Genomic DNA, 22,112 nt, shown 5'->3' with positions numbered 1-22,112 from the left:
AGTACACCCAATTGTTAATAATAGACCCACTGCATTTACACTATCTTGAGTTTTCTTCTGTAAAAGAGCAAACATCAAGTGTCAAAGTTTGTGCCACACAAAATACATGTCATTCTAGCAGTTTTCAGTTTGTATGCGTAAATCACATCAGGTGCACACAGACACATTGAAGTGCTTGTAGTAGTGCTATCTGTTCTGGTAAGATTTTGTGGTTAGTGTTTCTATGGTCATACAAAGCTACACCAGTGAATGGATACACTCTCATTCTGCTATCTCAACATCAAACACAAGACACAATCTCTTTGGCACCAACCAGCAATAAGGTTTCTCAAGCACTCAAAATGAATTCTTGCAGTCCAGTCTCATGTCAACATTACAAAGTATTGAAACATTAAAAATACAAATATTATGTTGAAAGAACAACAATGTAAGTTAGAAAATTAGGTACAATGGAAACATGTTTAGTCGGATTGAGTTACAGCTACAGCTATCACCACTGCCAATATTATAGCAACCGCGACTGCTATACAACAACCGAATAGACAAAATTTTAGTTTTCTGTTGGACCTGGCAAGCTCCACAGCCTACAATAAAAGTCAACATAACCTGTGCAGCCATATTAGTACGTACCTTTTTGAGTTGGGAATTTCCCCTCTCTACTTTATGACCTGCAGTCTCCACATTTCGTTCTAAACAACAAAATATAATAATCGTCCTTAGCAAGATTGTTTACCTATAGCATTGATGTCCTCTCCTTGTTCATTTACCATCACCTATTGAAATAGCAACACATCTCAAATACCAAACATTGTAAGTAATTTGCATGAAAGCCCGGCTCTTTTATTTCCCAACCCAAGCCCAGTACAGGCATTTTAGGTGCTGGAGGTTATTATCATCTAATGTGAGTATTTACAAATTGACTTTCTTGTGGCACTCCTGTCTCAGTGAAACAGGAAGTGAAGTGACATACTTGTGAACTGTTACTATATGTCTGTGTCGGTACTATTTCTTGATAGTTAATTGATGTGTTACTTTTAAAACCAGGGGAATTAATCAACAATGTATAAATAGTTACACAAACAATGTGACCAGATCTGTGAAAACCCAACAAGCCTAAATTTACAGGAAATATTTGTGTATTGTTGAAAAAATTCCGTAAATTTTTGAATGCCTCTTAGTGAAGGAAAGGACTAACAATAAAAACCTGGATATCAGCTTATTCGCCTACTCAAGAGGAGTTGGAGAATCTTTTGTTTCATTGCAGTAGACCCAAGGATAGACAATATGAACATTTGTTTACGTCACGTTGAAGCATTCGTATGTGATTGATTTTTCTTCACGGATTTTGCCTTTGTATGCAATGAAGAAAGGTGACGAACACAATGATGGAAATTTCAGCTCCGTACATCAATCCATTCTTAAATTACAACCATTTTAGCAAACGCTTGTAATATATTTTCCCTATACTTGCTGTACAAATCGATATTTCTGTTGTTCCTACTTTGTAGGGCTGTAACTCCAAAATATATTAGCATATGAGGCTGAAACTTTACCAGAGGGTACACTTTGCTAAGTAGATTATAAATATTTAATAAACAGGAATTTGAAAAATGTGCAATTGTATCGCAGATCTGGTCACCAATTACGAGTTCATGGTAGCTTAGGAGGTCAGCTACATTGTTTTTGGCTCTTTTACGCCTGTAGTGCCACATTGGGAAAGGCAACCACAACATCTATATACTGGTATATTATTAATTTAAAAAATGAAGTAAGGATCCAAGCAATAAAAAGTAGTGAAACAAGATGAGTGATGGTATTACAGCATAGCTCGGTGGGAAAATCCCTACAATGGCATGTTATAACTAGGGCTCAAACGAATATTCTATTATTCGAATATTCGGTGACTATTCGAATATCATTTTCAGTGTGCGAAATAACTTTTTAGACATGTGCTGACACACTGTCAGGACAACATGAAAGAAAGTTGAGAGGACATAAATCAGTTTATCTGGACGTTTAACCCTTTTTGTGTCTCTCCTTACCTGTATGTGTTTTGCCAAATTATTTGTTTCAAGCATTGGGTCATCAATATAATGTACTGTACAACTGATTACTACTCATCCACTTACTAACAGTGACAGATCAGAGAGCACACACTAACAGTGACAGATCAGAGAGCACACACTAACAGTGATAGATCAGAGAGCACACACTAACAGTGACAGATCAGACAGCACACACTAACAGTGACAGATCAGAGAGCACACACTAACAGTGACAGATCAGACAAGCACACACTAACAGTGACAGATCAGAGAGCACACACTAACAGTGCCAGATCAGAGAGCACAGCATTTTAGGATTATGATCAAATATAAGAACTCCTATAAATTCAGTGCTGATTAGTAGGAAAGGAGTCATTAGTACCTCAGTAGTCGCTATGTAGTCAAACTGTACTATTGAAATAGTGTCTCTTTCAAAATGAACATGAATTGTAAAAATGGACTTCATTCTAGCTCAAAATACAAGTTGGGGTTACAGATGAATACCACAAGTAAAAGCTAGTAATGGCTAACAGGTTATAAGTACATTTGCCAAGTAACTAAGTCAAACAGGCTGGCACAACATGTGTACTGTAACCTGAGGGTCTCTTGGGCCAGGAGCTCTTAAGTGCCACAAGGAGGAAAGGAGAGTACCACTCAGGATATAGCTGTGTTCTATCTTTTGTGAAATGAAACATGTCCTTATAAAGAGAGCAGTAACTTCATGGGCTGTGTGTTAATAGAACATGACTAAAACACGGAACGGACTGGGAAAACGGACTAGCGAACGGACTGGGAAGAACTTGCCTGAAAAATGTTTTTTTGGTCATAAAAATTCACTGTATAGCTGCTAGAAAGAATATAACACGCAACAACAACCTGAAACAATTAAGCTCTGCGCTTAAAGATAGTCTGAAATTAAATTCATTTTGTGTTTAATTAAAAGCGCACTTTCGTTTCGACAAGACAAGACACAAGCTTTAAGCCTGTTAAGACACTATGTTACTTGGAATTCGTGGTCTGGTTAATTGCTGCAATTATGCAATTAGTTTGACGGCTGATCTTCAGTTTTACAGGTGACAGCTTGTGACAGGTAGGCTTCGTGACACGTTGTATTTAATCAGCTGGCAAGTCACTGGCTACTACAAATACAGTCTGTGTTATGTTGTTTGTTTAAAACTGTAGCTAACTGACAACTTCGCTGTCACATGCGCTCACACTGGAAGACTGGTGCTTTGTAAATTATCCTAGGGTTTAATGGCAGCTCGAGCACACATTTAGAGGTTTGTTTAAGGCTGTTGTTACGTGTTATATTCATTGTAGCAGCGATTTAGTGAGTTTCTATGGCACAAAAAAACGTTTTCAGGGAAGTTCCTTCCAGTCCGTTTGTGAGTCCGTTTTCCCAGTCTGTTCCGTGTTTTAGTCATGTCCATGTATATGCAGCCATAGAGTATCAGTAATACTGGTAGGGTAATTAAAAGAATGATTTCAACAAAGTTCTGTTTCTGGTCCTCTACAGCACAGAGGTCCTCTTTGCGCCTTCGGCGCTTGTAAGCTCCCCACTTGGGCATGGCCCTGTGGCCACACCACAATCCATAAACACACAAGTTTACAAGACTGAATTAGGGATTAAATGTTCACTAGTATATCTGCAGGTGTAGGCGACCTCCCTTGTATTTCACTACTTCATTTTTCTATGATCCCTAATCAAACTTAAAATTTCTAATTTTTTTACACTTGTTTGTTTACTTTTTTTGTAACATTATTATGACTGGTGAACCCACGCATACCGCATCAAAAGAAAGGATGGCACCAGAATTAATGTTTTCGTCTGAACACATGCCCCAGAGCTATCAAAAACTGCTTCGAAAGTGCAGTGGCCATTATGCTTTGATTTCAGCTATGTTCAGCCCGTCACACGTTACAAATGAAGAACAGTGTTAGAATCGTCTCTGCAATCAGTCCAGTCACCACGGAAAATACGGATGATTCCTATTTACAAATGTACTATAAGGAAGCCATGTATCTTGCTACTGCAAATCGACACCTTGGGCTATCAGCAAAAAGAAATGGGACACAAAGGAGGACAAAGGTAAGTCCATGATGCGTACATTGTACGTACCGCGGTATGCTAAAAGGCACATCTCAGGACAAAGCGACGTCAAACAATGAAAAAATCAAACCCATAGTCTTAGCCGTTGAGTTATGCTTGCTGGAAGGCATCAGGCAGGCAGGCAGGCAGGCAGGCAGGCAGGCAGGCAGGCAGGCAGGCAGGCAGGCAGGCAGGCAGGCAGGCAGGCAGGCAGGCAGGCAGGCAGGCAGGCAGGCAGGCAGGCAGGCAGGCAGGCAGGCAGGCAGGCAGGCAGGCAGGCAGGCAGGCAGGCAGGCAGGCAGGCAGGCAGGCAGGCAGGCAGGCAGGCAGGCAGGCAGGCAGGCAGGCAGGCAGGCAGGCAGGCAGGCAGGCAAGGCAGGCAGTTTGTTAGCAGAAAATTCCTATTTTTTAAAATTTTATAACAATTTATTGGAAGCCTTTAGGATCGTACTGAAGGCACTTTTAGGCTTGCTTATACTTGACCAATCTGCCAAGGTGCCAGGATGGAGTTGTGAAGCTGGTTTATGTTGGTAAATTTTTTGGCTAGGAAACCCAAATTTCCATGATCCTAATACCAGGGATTTTTCTAGGGGGGGGGGGGGGGGGCAAAGGGGGCATTTTGCCCCCCCCCCCCCCCCCCCCCCTGAAAATGATTTTGCCCCCCCCCTCCCACCCCCCTGAACTCTGCCTCAACCAGCCCAATGATGAAACAATGATAAATTGATTTGAAATCATAAAATTTAGTCAATGGCTAGCTAGCTACAATAAAACAAATAAACAAATTTAGCCTAATGTAAGTTCTGCTCCCCCTCAATTTCTGAGAAATACACAGTACAAATTACATGCCAATGCCACTATGTCCGGCCTCCCTCCTAGCCTAATATCACACTCTAAACTCAGTGCTAAACCTTGAAAGGACTCTATTTCCAGACAAATTCAATTATGGCCTGACAACTAGTATAATTGACCGGAAATTGTCAGTGTCCAGACTGCTATTTCGCACACTGCATTTTGGGTATTCGAATACTCATTTCAAAGGAAATATATAACGTCAGGTTACAGTACATAAAAATTCTTGATCTCACATACAGCTGTCTGTAAGTGATCAAATAATTCTGTATTAAGATACAACAGGATTATTGAATACATACCAATCACACGTACTGAATAAGATTATTCGAGTATTTGATAGTTATGAATGAAGAATATTCGAATAGTAAAAACCACTATTCGTTTGAGTCCTTGCTACAACTTTGTTAAATGCCAAAATAGGGATTTTCCTACCAAGCTATGTTGTAATACCATCATCGATCTCTTGTTTCACTACTTGGATCCACTTAATTAATAAGTAGAAGGAAAAATTAGGAATTTTAAGTGGATTAGGGATCAAAAGAAAAAAGCAGTGAAACAAGAAAGGTTGCCTATACCTGCAGATATACTAATGGACATTGGGCAATAAATGAAGATTAATCGTCAGAAAGGAGCTACAACTACCAGGATATAAGACAATGGAATTAAATCATTTATGTGGGTATGGCTGGTATTGAAGGTTGATTAGAAATCACACTTCATTTTCAGCTATGTTCCGCCCATTACACAACATTACAAATGAAGAACAGTACGAGAGTGTCTCTGAAGTGTCTCTGCAATCAATCCACTTGATACGAAAAATACAGACATTTAGTGTACTAGCTAGTCAACACAGCCATAGGGAAGCCATATTGTGCTACCTTGCATCGTCAGTAAAAGAACTGGAACACAAAGGAAGACAAAGGTAAGTCCATGATGCATGTATAGTAGCTGCTGCGGTCAGCGAAAAGTCACGTTTCAGAGACAAAGTGACATCAAACAGTGAAGAAATCAAGACCGTTGCCATTGTGGAGTTGTTCATCAGGCAGTCAGGTAATAGATTAAATTACTAATTCATAAAAAGTTGTTGGAAGGATTTAGGGTTGCCCTCTGCTGTACTGTGCAATAATTCTTTGGTATAGCATACAGCTATACAGCTATACACATGTGACTGTTCTATTAGGGTGATTGGTATCTACCGGGTATGCAGTACCCTTTGCAATAGTAATTTTGTGGCATCTAAATATACTGCTCAAGGAAAGTGTTGATACAGAACACTATGGTTTTGTTGTCACTTTGGTTTCATTGCATGAAGAACACTGAAGATATAAGGAAAGACAAGATGCAGAGGGCACACACTCGTCGGAACCCCAAAAGGCACATCCCACCGGTGAATTTGTTATTGTGGTGTAAAATGGTGGCCATGTACTGCTTCATTTGGCCTCCAGCCTTGCGACTGTGGTCAGGCAGCTGGCAGACCAAAGTTTGAGTTTCAGCGGCTTTAAAAAAAATATATATATATCTAGCCAGCTGTAAGTATTTTCTTGCTTTTAATGCTGCATTTGATGTTAGGTGGACAAACATTATTCCATAAGGACAATTTTCGTCCTGTAAGATGTCTCTAGGATAATTTTAAAGATGGCATTCTAGGCAGCTCTTACTTAAACAGCACTACAATACTGTTTGATAAAGTAGCCACCTTAAAGCAAAGCTTACCTTCCCAACAGTTTCATAAAGGTACTATGGTGCTGTTGGCCTTCATTTCTCACATACAGACTGATTTTAGTGTACAAAACTTTACTCACATGACATGGTGCAGAAAGACTAAGAAATACACAGACACACACACATCTTATGAAAACAATTTAGGTTGCGTGCAACACATACCAAGCCCTCACCTACAATATTATGACGCAGTGAACCAGCCAATTCATCAGCCAATTCACACTCAAACCAACTGGCAGTAGGTACTGGAAACACATGTACATTTGTCTCAAATTACTGACACTTTTCTACCAAACATTGATGGAGAAACAATTTGGTGAATCAAGCATTGTATCACCAGAACAAAATTTGGTAAATTGTTAACAAAGTATTTACTAATTATTATGCCCGGCGTCTACTATTCAAGACTATGCAACTACAAATAAAGCCCACCCTCTGGAATAGTAGATATGACTAGTAATTTAAAAATTGCTAATTTAAAAATGAAGTAGGGATCTATGCAACAAAAAGTAGTGAAACAAGAGATGAATTATAGCTAATGTGCCAAAGTAGGGACTTTCCCACCGAGCTATGCTGTAATACCATCATTCATCTCTTGTTTCACTACTTTACATTGCTCCTTCATTTTTAAATTAACAATTCTAGTTAAGTTTTTTGTTGTAGCACAGCTAAGTGTAACTTGTGACTGTTCTATTAGAATATCATACATGACTGTTGTATTAGAGTATCTTGAGTCAACCAAGGGATGTGCAGCTTGATTTAAAAAAAATATTCTATATCTGGTCACTGGGCAAGTGTTTTCTTGTTTTTAATGCTGTATTTCATGTTAGATGGACTAATACTATTATGTAAAGGTGATCTTCGTGGAGTAAGATGTCTCTAGGATGATTTTTGAAAGCAAAATTTTAGGCGGCTCATGTCATTTTTTGGGGGATCCCTACTTAAACAGTACTATGGTACTGTTTGCAGTATGGTAGTACTGATAACACTCATGGCTCCAAGGTCCACATGTACAAAGCTCAGTAGTCAATACAAGACACCTAACAATGTTTAGTGCTGTACATATGATGTGTACCACATGACCAACTATAGCCTACATCTATCAGTATTAAATATTTCACCATAAACACATTACAAGTCGTTGCTATTGTCTCCCTAACATTTAAACAGTTCATATTCACAACTGTCACTCAATTCCCACTGGGTAACTCGAGTTTCATGTGAGAACTCTTCTTTGTGTAAACATAAATAACAACAACTCACAGCAACATCTTTAAAGATGTCATTAAGGTCAACAATGTCCCTAAAGTAATCAAAGTAGATATTCAGATCAATAACTTGATTGACAATACCTTTCAAGAACACGAAGTTCTTCAGCCTCTATTTCTCTCTGATCAGCTTGTGTTGTATCAAGTAATACTGTCTGTTGCGATGGGTAATATTTGGAGCCAACTTCACTTCGATAATCATTATCATAACCAGCTAAACACAGTGCAAATAACAGTTGATAATATTATTATGAACTCTTAACTGTAAATGTGTAAACAGGTTAAGGAAATATTCTAGGGATCACATGATGTTGTATACAATCACTGGACTGGACTGGACTGGACTCAGTCTTTCTTCCCTTTTAGTATATTATAAGTATTTGGGCAAATGCATTGAATGTAAAATATGCACCTGTCCATTTAGTACTGCCTGTTCATCTTAGAAATTTGCATAACAATTCTTTCTTGGCATAATCTCCGTTGTATGACTACCATTCAATGTACAAACCATACAGTACGTGTGTATGTAGTGTTGTAGTAACCATGTATCCTACAAGCTAGTTATGGAGTCAGTAAATTAAGTGGTGACAGTTAACTGTCTTGCTATTCCATAGTTGATACATAGCTGGGCAATGTTGACGATCCCACCATTTGTGTGTGTGCATGGTATGAGTTTGGGGGAGTGGTCTAACTACATAAGACTACTAGTATACTTACAACCAGTTGCCCACATATTTGGTTAAAAAGGGAAAATACCTGAGTCCAGTCCAGTGGTTCAGTCCACCAGTCCAGTCCAGGAATTGTATACAACCATCACAGAAAATGAAACAAGGGTGGTCTGTAGACATTTCATTCTAATTTCAGTCTATAGGTTCTGGCAAAGGTTGATGGCACTGACAGGAGTCTAGCTCAATGGCCCAATGTCCCTCAGAGTCACCCAAGGTTCCAACAACAACAGGATTATAGGCTTATAACTTGTCTACATACTCTAGCCACAAACAGCAAGCAAAGTGGCTGTTTTCCTCACGAGCAAAATATTTGACTGTGGCCTCTCTTGTTGATTTATGTCCTTATAAATGACTGGAAGATATGACAGCAGTATTGGTGCAGCACAAGAGATTTGTATACCAGTACTAAAATAGTTTGTTTCAGTACAGGAAGAGTAATCCTGACCAAATGGGTACAGTTATTGTTATTACAAGCAGTTAGTAATACCTGGAGAAGTACTGCCACACTACTGGTTTGCTCTTAAGGTCTAGCTACCAGCAATTATAACATTATTATCAAATAATAAGATTTACTCTTGATATTATGCTCTTAACAATCAGGCATCTATCCTGAGTACAGGTTGTGATTATTACATGAGCTAGTGGTTAATGCGATTAATGCAATATTACGAAAATTGAAACACAACCACAGACAGTTTGAAATGTCTGCAATATCAAAACTAGTGCTTATTTTTATTGAGAATTAGTTTACAAACTTGTTTAAAAGTTAACAATTGACATGGTTGATGAGCAGTTGGTGTCAATTGCTATCATCAACCATGTCAACTGCTCATCAACCATGTCAACTGCCATTTTAGATAGTTTTTAAACCGAGGTTGTCTGTATCAGGCGAGTTGCAAGATGGGTGGGAGGCGGGGGCCCTGGAAGGCGGGCAAGATGTATACCTGACCAAATGGGTAGGTATTGAAAAGGAACGTGTTGGGATGAATTGAAAAGGAATGTGTTTGGATTGCCTGTTAAGGTCAAAAATTGAAAAGGAACGTGTTTGGATGAATTAGGCCAAGTTATGGGCCACTGAGGGCTCAGAACTGGCTAAAATGAAAGGAAATTTACAGCACAGGTCATTGTTCAACACCACGGAGCTGTACAGCCACACACAGCCATCTCCTGGTTGGCCAGGGCTCCATCAAGACTCCAGGCCACTTGTATGGCTCATCACTGTGCTTTAAAAAAGCAGCCAGCAAAAGCAGACCACTTTACTCTGGTCGACTGTGGCAGTGAAATTTCATAGTACATTCATTAAGCTTTGTGTTTGTGTGAAAAAATCAAACTACCTGTCTTGGGCGATCAGAACGGTTTTCGCAGATCCAGTCACATATTATGAAGGCTAAATAGATACAATAAGTTGTACTGCAGGCACTTGGCTAAGTAATATTGGTGATTTACTGAAACATTGCCTGTTAATTTCCATCTTGACATTTTCCTGTCTTTCTGTATACAAAATAAGCACCTAACAAGAGGTACCACCGTACCACCCACCAAGAGGTACTACTGTACGACAGGAAATTAAAGTTGACAAATCAGTTAAATTCAATAACCTTTACCAACTACCGTAAATTTGTTTTATTTTCGTGCAAAAAAATTTCATGATAAAAATTTCCATATAAAAATATTTTCGTATGATTTACGTGAATGACTGTTCTATTAGAGTAGTTCGATCTTACATAATTTTTGTGTAAGAAATTTCCGTACAAGGTTTGTATACAAAAATTATTTCACAATGAAAAAAAAGTAAATTACGGTAAGTGAATAGATCTATGAATTGTCATTACTTAATTTATCAAAGCTGACTACAGTAGACACTGTACTGGATTGATCACACCCCTTAATGATCTAGTAATAATGATTGGGCACCATGACACACCCCTTAATGATCTAGCTGTACCTATTACAATTGATCACACACCTCTTACTAGGAAAGGTAGTCTTGTGTCCAGCTGGGCTTGCGCTAATGCGAAAACACCACCTGGTTACATTGCTTGAGTTTCTTGGGCCTGGAAGAACAATCCAGCCAAAATATTGGCTGGCCAATCAGAATCGACGAGTTGCACAACTGCATGAATATATTGGAAGTAGATAAAAAGCAGATGAAATCAAGCCAGAAGTTATTCACCTAGGTTGTTCAAGACGTTTGTTGTCAAGCTGTGCTTGCTAATCTCACCAAAGAATCGTGACTCCTCATTTAACCAGAAATGAAATGCTATCCTCTAATACAATAAATGAAGAGATCACATCTAGCAAACGCTCTATTATGAGTTTTCCTTTACTCGAACATTGTCACCAGAAGGTGTTTGTGCATTAGCATGAGCCCGGCTATCATGGCCCATGGAAGCATCCTGGCCCATGGAAGCATCCTGGCCCATGGAAGCATCCTGGCCCATGGAAGCATCGTGGCCCATGGAAGCATCGTGGCCCATGGAAGCATCGTGGCCCATGGAAGCATCGTGGCCCATGGAAGCATCCTGGCCCATGGAAGCATCATGGCTAGAGCTCTAACCATGGCCCATTGAAGCACCATGGCCCATGGAGGCACCATGGCCCATGGAGGCATCGTGGCCCATGGAAGCATCGTGGCCCATGGAAGCATCGTGGCCCATGGAAGCACAATGCCCCTTGAAAAAATTGTGTAGGCCATTTGTCTGAGGCCCACTCACAATACTCTAATAAAGCAGTCACCCTAATACAACAGCCATGTTCAATTTTCTAATAGAATATTTGCACATCCACATTACTGTATATTAGGGATCATAGAGATTTGGGTTTTTGTAGCCTTTTAAAAGATCACCCAAAAACCAACTTCACCATACAATCCTGGTGCCTTGGCAGTATTGGTTAGAAAACCCAAAAGTGTCTTCAGTACGATCCTAAAGGCTTCCAATAAATTGCTATGAAATTTAAAAACGTACTGACTAACTGCCTGCCTTCAGGCAAGCGTAACTCGATAAAGGCTAAGGCTGTGGGCCTGATTTTTTCACTGTTCGACGTCGCTTCATCCTGAGACGCACCTTTTGGCATACTGCAGTACTTGCAATGCATGTCCTCCTTTGTGTCCCATTTCTTTTTACTGATAGCCCAAGGTGTCGATTCGCGGTAGCACAATGCATGGCTTCCGTGCAGTACATTTGTAAACAGGAATCATCCGTATTTTCTGTGGTGACTGGATTGATTGCAGAGGTGATTCTAACACTGTTCTTTGTTTGTAACACTGTGTAACAGGCTGAACATAGCTGAAAGTGAAGCATAATGGCCACTGCACTTTCGAGACAGTAATTGACAGTTTTTGATAGTTGGGGCATGCAAATCGTTACATTTTTTGTGGTGACTCAATGGATTGAATGCAGAGGCACTTCTTCTACTGTATTACGTTTGTAGCACTGTGTAACGGGCTGAACATAGCTGAATTCAAAGCGTAATAGCCACTGTAGTTTCGAAGCAATATAAGATAGCAGGGGCACGCGTTCAGATGAAAATATCCTTTCTTTTTATGCGATATGCGTGGGTTCACCAGTCACAATGTTACAAAAAAAGTAAAAAAACACAGGGTTCTGCCCAGAAAATCCTGAGTTAGTTAACATGAACTGATATGTTGTCTAAAGTTAGTTAACATGAACTGATATGTTGTCTAAAGTTAGTTAACATGAACTGATATGTTGTGTGTTATATTAGGGTATATTGTACCTGTATCAGTGATATATGTAAGAATGGTACTGGTCGGATTTAAGAGGGTACTGGTCGGTTTTTAGAGGTACTGGTCGCTCTGAACCACTGCCAACCAGTGTGGGCAGAACCCTGCAATCAAGTATAAAGAAAAATTAGGAATTTTAAGGGATCATAGAAAAAAAAGTAGGGAAACAAAGGAGGTTGCCTACACCTGCAGATATACTAGTGAACATTTAATCCCTAATTCAGTTTTGGTCTTGGGTATATAGACTGAATTAGGGATTAAATGTTCACTAGTATATCTGCAGGTGTAGGTGACCTCCCTTATTTCCCTACTTTTTTTTTTCTATGATCAAACTTTTAATTCCTAATTTTTCCTTATACTTGTAGCTATATGTGACCGGTTCATTGTAATTCAGCTGTTCTAGCAAAATTCTATTTTGCTAGAACATATTGAAATAAACTAGGTAAAATACATGTGCCACATAAAAAGTTCATTTTAATCACTTTGGTATGTAGTGAAACAAAGCTCAGACCAATAATTCCTAACACCTATTGATGGAGAGTAAGAAGATCTTTGCTTGGTGTTCATGTAGCAAAAGACATGTTAGTTATGGGCGTTTATATACATTGTGGTAGAAATAGAGTTAACTATTGTGATTACTTTGTTGAATCGGCCTCCTTGTTTACACACATGGAGAAATACAGGGAAAGGACTACATGAATTTACCAGTTCATGGTGAACAGATTAGGCCAAGCCTCATCTTCATAGCTTGTTTCAGTTGTGAGTTATGATAAGCGCCTGTGATTAGTTTAGCAAAATCCTTTAAATTTTCTAATGCTATAAGTTATGAAAGTTTGGCAGTCTACTCCTTGTATTACAAATAACAGAGAAGCAATGGAATTCAATGGAATGAGAATGACCAGTTTTTGCTCTCAGCCAGTCACAAATGCTATGCTATATACAATAGACAAAAAAAAAAAAAACTAGCGTATTTAATTTTAAAATGAAGTTCAATGCCATTGTAGGGATTTCTTCACATTCATATTCTTGTTTCACTAGTTTTTATCACTTGGATCCTACCTCATTTTTAAATTAATGCACTAGTATAATCACAGCTTGGCAGGTATAGCCAAGCCCCCTAACTTCAAACGAATTTCTGTTAAACAGAATTTTATATGCTGACTGACTATGCCTCCAGCCAAGCATAACCCAACAATGGATAAGGCTACAGGCTTGATTCCTTCACTGTTTGATGTTGCCTCATCTCGAGACGTGCCTTTTCCACCAATTGCAGTACATTAACATACAATACACGCCTTCTCCTGCCCTTATTTGTGTCCCAGCTCTTCTCGCTGACAATGTGACAAGATGTCGATTCATCATAGCATGATACAGCTTCCCTGTGGTTACAGTAGCTATCACGATTATCGGCTGTATTTTGTCGTTGATTACAGAGATGCTTCTTGCAGGGTTTTGTTTAGAGGGCAGGGAGGTGCTTGCCCCCTCTTGACAAACTTTCACCTCCTTAAATTAGGATTATATGTTCAATCAGGGATCAAAGAAAAAAGCAGTGAAACAAGGGAATACCTAAAAAGTGGTGAAACCAGAGAGGTTGCCTATACCTGCAGATATACTAGTGAACATTTAATCCCTAATTCAGTCATGGGTATATACTCAAGTATAACTGAAAATATACAACACTGAAAGTATACAATCTCCCTTGTTTCCTTCTACTTGTGTAATAACAAGTATAAGAAGAAAAAAGAATTTTTAAGGTTGAATAGGGATCATAGAAAAGGAAACAAGGGAGGCCGCGTCGATTCATGGTAGCTCAATGGCTTCCCCAAGTTTGTAAATGGGAGTTGTCCGTATTTTCTGTGGTGACTAAATTGATTGTGGAGGCTCCTACTGTATGATGATATAAGAATTTATATCAGGCTATATACCACACCTGATTGAGATCAAGTGCCGCGCTGTGGTATAGAACTGATATACCATGCTTTGTGGCTACACTTACCATATATGGTGAAACTTCACACCTTCCGCGAAATCCTTATTTAAACGGTAAACAAGTCTCTAATAACAAGTGCCTAAATCAACCAACAATTATTCACCTCAGGAACTGGAACAAGTTTCGATGAACTCTTGTCTCCTTCGTGGATAACTCACTAATCGCAACTATGTGGGCGTGGCACCGTTAAAAGTGTAAAACGTCTGATCCATAAAAAATTTCTATTGATTTCCATCTCCAGGAGGTGCTGTTTCACTATAACTTACTATCTATAATCGTTTCATCTACTGGGGTGTAGAGTATAACAGTTATAATACGATTACTCGGGATATGACTAAATATACACACTCTCACTCGAGCGCTGCGCGCTCTCGTGAATCGTGCGTATATTTTAGTCATATCCATCGTAAACGTGTTATAACTATAAAATATATTACACTGATGTTTGCTTGATAATTTAGTATTGAAGATTGTAGGGATGAGAAGTCCACTATTAGATACTTTGCCAAGACTTGCTATCAACACGCTACACACCATGTTGTTTTAAGAGACTGGCATTTACATACTACAAGTATTCCTTGGAACAACTTTATACTTTCGTGTTGTCCTTTCTTTGGTGTACATAACACAAAGGAAAGGCCAATAAATGCTTTTTACTTCATCGTATAGTAATTTGAGACGTGATAGTTACCCCTGTGTTTATTGTTGTTATAGCAATTAAACTGGAGAAGGTGTTTATATGAGTAATTCAAGGCAATACAGTAGTTAGTATACTAACTCTAGATAGGTAGAATGCATGCAGCATGTGGTATTTCCTAAATTCCTGACGTGATAGAATAATAACAAGGAGAGTTATAATTAGTAGGATAACTAATATCAGTGTTGACTTAGAGCGGACAACATTTCCTGCAATTGTCCAGTGGTTAGGGCTTCAGTAGCTCATTGATTTCATGTTTCTTGTCCTGATCTGGGATACCAGCAGGCTGTATGATCTACACTCCTTTAGTACAAGAATGTTTACATATAAGTAAAATAGTGGAAAGAAAAAGAAATAACCAGCTTAATATTTTGGTGGCAAAGCTGTTCATACAGTTTCCATAGTAACACAAGGGATCATCAAATGTACCCAGAGGGGAATGCTGACACATCATAAAATATATTGTGATCTTAATCTAATCCAAAACAACCAAGCTGTAAAAAAAGAGTGCGGCCCTCAGAAAGGCTATGGTGAAAAAAGATGTGAAATCCAAGGTGGCGGCCAAGAAATGGTTGTGATGGTAGGTTAATGGTAAAAATTTTAATAATAACAATTCAGGTGAATTTGGTGCCGCTTGGTCTTGGCACAAAATTCACCTGAATTGTCGTTATTAACATTTTTCCCATTACCTACCATCACAGCCATTTCTTGTCCGCCACCTTGGATTTCACATCTTTCTTCACCATAGCCTTTCTGAGGGCCGCACTCTTTTTTTACAGCTTGGCTGTTTTGGATTAGATTTCACTTCTTTTTGTATTTGCCTATGGCCAGCTTTAGGGCTTTTAAACCTATCATTTTTTTTGTTTACCACAGGAAGAAGAAAAGACGAAGCAGGGTGATTTCTTTGTAGCTGAACTCTCCACAAGGTGATCCTTTAGCTGATCTCTCTACCAGATGATTTGTTTGTAGCTGAACTCTCTACAAGGTAACTTCTTCTAGCTGATCTTTCTACAGGGTGATTTGTTTGTAGCTGGATTCTCTACAGGGCGATTTGTTTGCAGCTGAACTCTACATGGTAGTTTCTTTGTAGCTGAACTCTTTATTAGGTACCTTCTTCTAGCTGATCTGACTACAGGGTGACTTGTTTGTAGCTGAACTCCCTACAGAATAACTTGCAATGTAATATAATTCTATAATGAAGTAAATCATAAACGTAGCTGAATGCTCTATTAGGGTGACTGTTCTATTAGAGTATCTCGATCTCGCATATACTACACGTAGTTGGCTTTGGAATCATAACTCAATGGTTTGTAATCCGATTCTTCTGTACTACTGCAAGGACTTTCTATGATAATTATTCCAGCTACACACCGATTTTCAGCTTACTGCTCTAAGCGGTTTGCCTGGTAGGCGTGAAAACTAATAGTTTTTTTATTCATAAAAACCGATTGTGTAATTTTGACACAGGTTGGGTTTTGTGTCCTATCTCGATGGCCTTTAACTGGATTCCTTTCAAACCACAAAAAGGCACTCCTACGCTAGTTACTCCATCTACATAGCAATTTTCAGCTCATTCCTTCAAGCGGTTAACTCTGTGGGCGTGACAGACCTTCGACCTAATTTTACGCAAATAATTGGTCATAACTCTGAATGTTCATCGGATTCCTACCAAACTTGGTACTGAGATTCGTCTTAATGAGCCCTGCCAAATTTCAGCCCGATTGGAGCACGCATTTGTGTTTTATGGCGGATTTTGCAAAGTGTGTGAAAAGAAGTAGAAGAAAAAAACTAAGGCTCAAACGATTAGCTGAATATTCGGATTAATATTCGTTTGCTTTGTAGCCGAATAATAAAATTAACAAACGATTATTCGCACGTGATCATTTATATGTTGACATGTGATTAGCTGTCAGTATTAATGAAGCGAAAGACAGTGCTAATGAAAGTAGCAAAAAGAAAAGGACTATGGTGATAAAGCGAAGAGTAGTAATAGAATTAGGCAGCCACTAATTGGTGAAGATGTACTAATTCCACGGTGAATCGCAAGACTTCGTACGGATTTGTGGCTTACTCCAGGTACTTCTACTTTGTTACAATCACTTTCTATCACAGCATTGCTGTGATAATCCTTTCAGAAAGGGAATTATGGCATCTCTTTCTTAGTAAAGTTATTCATACGAAGCCACAAAGCTGTTTGTGGTTATTTGTAGGCTTCTTGGTAGTGGCCACCTTAATTACTGAATTGCAATGAAATCTTACACCGATTATTCGACTAATTTCGTTAGAGCTGAGCGAATATTCGAATACAGTAAACCAGTATTCGTTTGAGCCTTAAAAAAAACGAAGAAAAAAACCCCAAACTTTGGCCGCTCGTATCTCGGAAATGGCTGGAGCGATTTTCTTCAAATTTGGAATGTAGACTCCCTACCTACCCGGCACGTCTGTAGCAACTTTGGTTTCAATCGGATAAGAAATCACGGAGCTACAAAGGTGTGAAAATCGCGTTTACTTTCTTCCTGTAAATATACTCACGGTGTGGCGCGCCGGCTTCTTGGGCCACACGACACACTACCGTGTGTCTTGATTCTTTAACATTGACAGCTTAAAGTATTCTAATGCACAAATTGTACCACGTTTGTCCTAAACCCTAACCAAATCTCCTGTCAGCTGCGCCCAACATAATACATTGCTAATAAATCTCTGGTACCACAATAGTGCAACCAATTAAAATTGTTGTAGTGATGTATAATATTGAGAGGATCAAGTGTCGCCATGTACTGTATTTTCCATACAGTAGCAATTAGCTACCTAACTACTGTATGAGATAATTACAAGTGTAAGGAAAAATTAAGAATTTTAAGTTCGATTAGGGATCATACTGTAGAAAAATGAAGTAGTGAAATACAAGAGAGGTCGCCTACACCAGCAGATATACTAGTGAACATTTAATCCCTAATTCAGTTTTGGTCTTGGGTATAGACTGAATTAGGGATTAAATGTTCACTAGTATATCTGCAGGTGTAGGTGACCTCCCTTGTATTTCACTACTTCATTTTTCTATGATCCCTAATCGAACTTAAAATTCTTAATTTTTCTTATACTTGTTTGTTTACTTTTTTGTAACATTATTATGACTGGTCATTAAAAGAAAGGACGGCACCAGAGGTAATGTTTTCAAGTGAATGTGTGCCTCAAATATCAATTACTAACTCGAAAGTGAAGTGTCCATCCATTACACTTCACTTTTAGCTATGTTCAGCCCGCTACACAGCACTACATACAAAGAACAGGTAGGAGAAATGCCTCTGCAATCAATCCAGTCACCATGAAAATATGGATGATTCGTGCGTCCCAATTACTGAAGGCTAGAAAGTGAAAGTGGCCATTATGCTTCGGTTTCAGCTATGTTTACCTCGTTTCAGTACCACGAATCGACACCTTTGGCTGTCAGCAAAAAGAAATGGGACACAGAGGAGGACAAAAGTAAGTCGATGATGCATGCATTGTACGTACTGCGGTATGCCAAAAGGTACATCTCGGGACCAAACAGTGAAAAAATCAAGCCCATAACCTTAACTGTTATGCTTGACTGAAGGCATCAGGTGGGCAGGCAGTTAGTCAGTAGAAAATTCCAAATAAATTTTTGTAGCAATCCATTGGAAGGATTTATGGTTGTACCAAAGGCACTTTTGGGCTTGGTTATACCCAACCAATACTGCCAAGGCAGCAAGGCGCCAGGATGGTATTGCTAAACTGGTTTTTGGGTGATAATTTTGGTCAGAAAAACCCAAACCTCCATGATCCCTGATATACAGTACGTTATAGTTAAAACACCGCTGCATGTGTGTATGGAAAATACAGCATGAGGGTGTGTGTCAAGAGGCTAATACAGCATGAGGCAAAGCCGAGTGCTGTATTTGCCTCGAGACACCCCAGAGTGCTGCATTTTTCATACACACAAGCATAAGCGGTGCTTTAACTGTTATATTGTACTTCCTGGTTGTCTGGCTCGGAGCGATTTTCTCTAGTACTCAAACTGCTGTGATTTTTGGTGATCAGGATATTTTTAACTAATCTATTTCTAGTCGTAGGATGAACTAATAAGATTAGTTTGGCTAGTTTTAGCGATTTACAATGTCACACACGTGATCAATCATACTGTCTTAGTGGAGTCATGTTTAAAAAGCTTCGTGATCAGACGATCAGTAAGTGTTTATACAATCTATTCCTAGCCGTAGAACGAACTTGTAGGATTAGTTTGACTGGGGTGTAACTAATCACTGGACTGGACTACTGAACTGACATATTTTCGGTTTTTACACATTCTGGGGTGGTTTTATTGAATCTAGCAGCTTGCTACTACGTCTTGAAGATAGTAGCAAGTTTGTACAATGCTAATAAATTTGGTCACATATTATAGTATGCCAAACCAGCACATGTAAGAACTAATCATGATAGCAGAAAAACCCTATAGTTGTGCAGTGAGTTTGTATATTGCATGTAGGAACAAATTTAGCTACAATAGATTGTCTTAGGAAGGATAGGTTGTGTCCCAGGGGTCTGAGCTATTTAGTTCAAGGATACAGTGTATCATAGGTAGTACAAATATAGTAAAATGACTTTTGGTTAGCTATTGCTATATATTACAATCTCCAAAACACAATACTGAGAAGTCTATAAATGCTGTAGAGCATAACATGCTTACTCCACTCCTTACACTCGTCATTTTAGGAGCAGACTGCAAGTTTTCTGAAGGCCCTTAGCTAGCAAGACTCAATAAAACCAACTTAGAATGTGTAAAAACCAAAAATATGTCAGTCCAGTAGTCCAGTCCAGTGATTAGTTACACCCATTTGACTGTTTTAGCGATTTACAGTGTGTTATTTACATAACATTCCTTAAATAAATTCTCCGCATAACTGTACTGTATGACTCATAGTACAGTTATGCAGCTGATTAGTACTGTATGGACAATGATATGTGGCATTGCTTTGATCCTCCCACGAAAGTACAATATTGTATGATAGAAGTACAATATTGTATGATACAGTACAGTTATGTGGATAATTGGGCAAATACAGTACTACATATCTATACTGTATGAGTTATACAGTATAGAATTGGGCAAATACAGTACACTTGGGCAACACTTATGCAGAACAGTTGTGTAACGGATGTCATGAAAACAACCCCACTCAGACAGCACACGTGTGACAATCTAAATCACTAGCCAAACTAATCCTACCAGTTGGTTCTACAACTAAAAATAGATTACATGGATACTTACTGATCCTCTAAAATTGAAGTGATTCAGGCTTTTGAGATGAACGCTTTGAGCAAAGAGGAAGTACAAGTCTTAAAGCACTGCCTATGCTTGTGTGTATGAAAAATACAGCACTTGGGATGTGTCAAAGCTAGTACAGTACTCAGCTTCACCTGTGTTGCATTAGCCTCTTGGCACACTCCACACGTGCTGCATTTTCCACACAAGTGTGACATATAACAATTTGTAGATCAGTATTGAGGTCACTGCTATGCTAGACATACAAGACTTCTGCTACATCACTTGCCACACTGAGACAAATCACAGATTTAACTGGTCCAGATAATACACAGTCCAGGCAAAGTAGATTGCTAGTCACTTCCTCAGTTTCAACGGGTGGCCTGCCATTTTTCATTATTAACTACACTCAAACTCACAACTGGCTATCTGTCACTAACAACTTTCTTAAAGCTTATTTTTACATTTTACTACCTTGCTGAAGTAGAAAGATATCTTTTTCTTAGTTGAAAATGATGTTTGTCCAAACAACAAAATGCTGGAGCACAACATCAATTATAGCAGTAACAAATGGACTTTATCCACAATGATGTCACGCACAACAAGATGGCCACATTATTTGGGGTACTAATGTACAGGCACCTATGGAGAAATTGTTTTGATCGATCATATTTCACTCGTGAAGAAAGATACCAACCAGTAGCCAACAGGTATGGGTATAACCAAGAGTAAATAATGGAATCCATTATTTACTCTTGGTATAACGTAACAAAAACTATTGCACACAAGCATTATCTCGAAAATTTTCTGGAATGCGATACAAATCGTTTATTGTATTGTATTGTCTTGTAACCGTACCTGTTGCTTAGAGCTCGATATCTTCTTGTCTGGCTGAAATATGATCGATCAAAAGAATTTCTCCATAGGCGCCTGTACATTAGTACCCCAAATATAACGCGGCCATCTTGTGCTCATGATGTCATTGTGGATAAAGTCCATTTAGGAATGGCAGGGTGGAAGGTGATGTGGGTGGGTGTCGAGGAACTGTACATCAACTTTGCCTGGCCTAATTGATAAGCTCGAGGTGACGTCACAGTGTGGATAGTCACAGTGTGGATATCTTACTGGTTGACTCAAGGGGATAAGTTGTCCTCCTTTTGTTATGTTCATCAATTAATTGCTTGTATCTACTAAATTGTTGTTGTACTTGTTTGTTTAACTTCTCCAGTGCAACTCGGTCTCGTGGACTTGCCCTAAACAATCCAGATATAGCGACATTCAACAGTAAACTACAAACCTTTGTCGTTGCTGTGTAATGTCGTTTTGTGCTGTGTTGAATTTCTCTTTGATACTTTCACGAAGTTCAGCTAGTTCTTCTCGTGTACGCGGACCATCTTCACTGGACCCAAGGGAACTAACTCCTTGTTGGTATCGCTTTAAGTCAGTCTCTAATGACTGTAGCAACTATACACACGTATTCTGATACTCTACACCGGAAAAAGATACACGAAACTTACAGTTGAAATATCCCTGGACTCTTGAGATCCCGACGAGAAACCCGTCACTGTTTCCCTGTATCGCGGTTGCGCCATTTCTCATCTACTTGTTTTACCTCTTTATTAATGTCTGGATTTCAATTACGATCTGATGTTCTGAATAATACCCTCCAGGGCGTGACCGTAAAGGGAAATGATG

The 22,112-nt window shown here is 39.0% G+C and overlaps 1 protein-coding gene across 1 annotated transcript; it reads right to left on the bottom strand.

Annotated features, from left to right (window-relative positions):
* Positions 1-383: 383 nt before the first annotated feature.
* LOC136261561 (syntaxin-7-like) lies at positions 384-22,112 on the bottom strand. Its single transcript, XM_066055577.1, has 8 exons — positions 21,935-22,112; positions 21,715-21,881; positions 21,543-21,670; positions 8,061-8,190; positions 7,972-8,011; positions 734-773; positions 631-689; positions 384-584 (listed from the first exon to the last, which is right to left on the bottom strand). Exons 1-8 carry the CDS (start codon positions 22,007-22,009, stop codon positions 462-464), a joined length of 762 nt encoding a protein of 253 aa, XP_065911649.1. The 5' UTR covers positions 22,010-22,112; the 3' UTR covers positions 384-461.

This window comes from Dysidea avara, chromosome 7 (assembly GCF_963678975.1).
Source record: "Dysidea avara chromosome 7, odDysAvar1.4, whole genome shotgun sequence".
Classification (NCBI taxonomy): domain Eukaryota; kingdom Metazoa; phylum Porifera; class Demospongiae; order Dictyoceratida; family Dysideidae; genus Dysidea; species Dysidea avara.
This window is presented reverse-complemented; position numbering and strand designations above follow the sequence as displayed.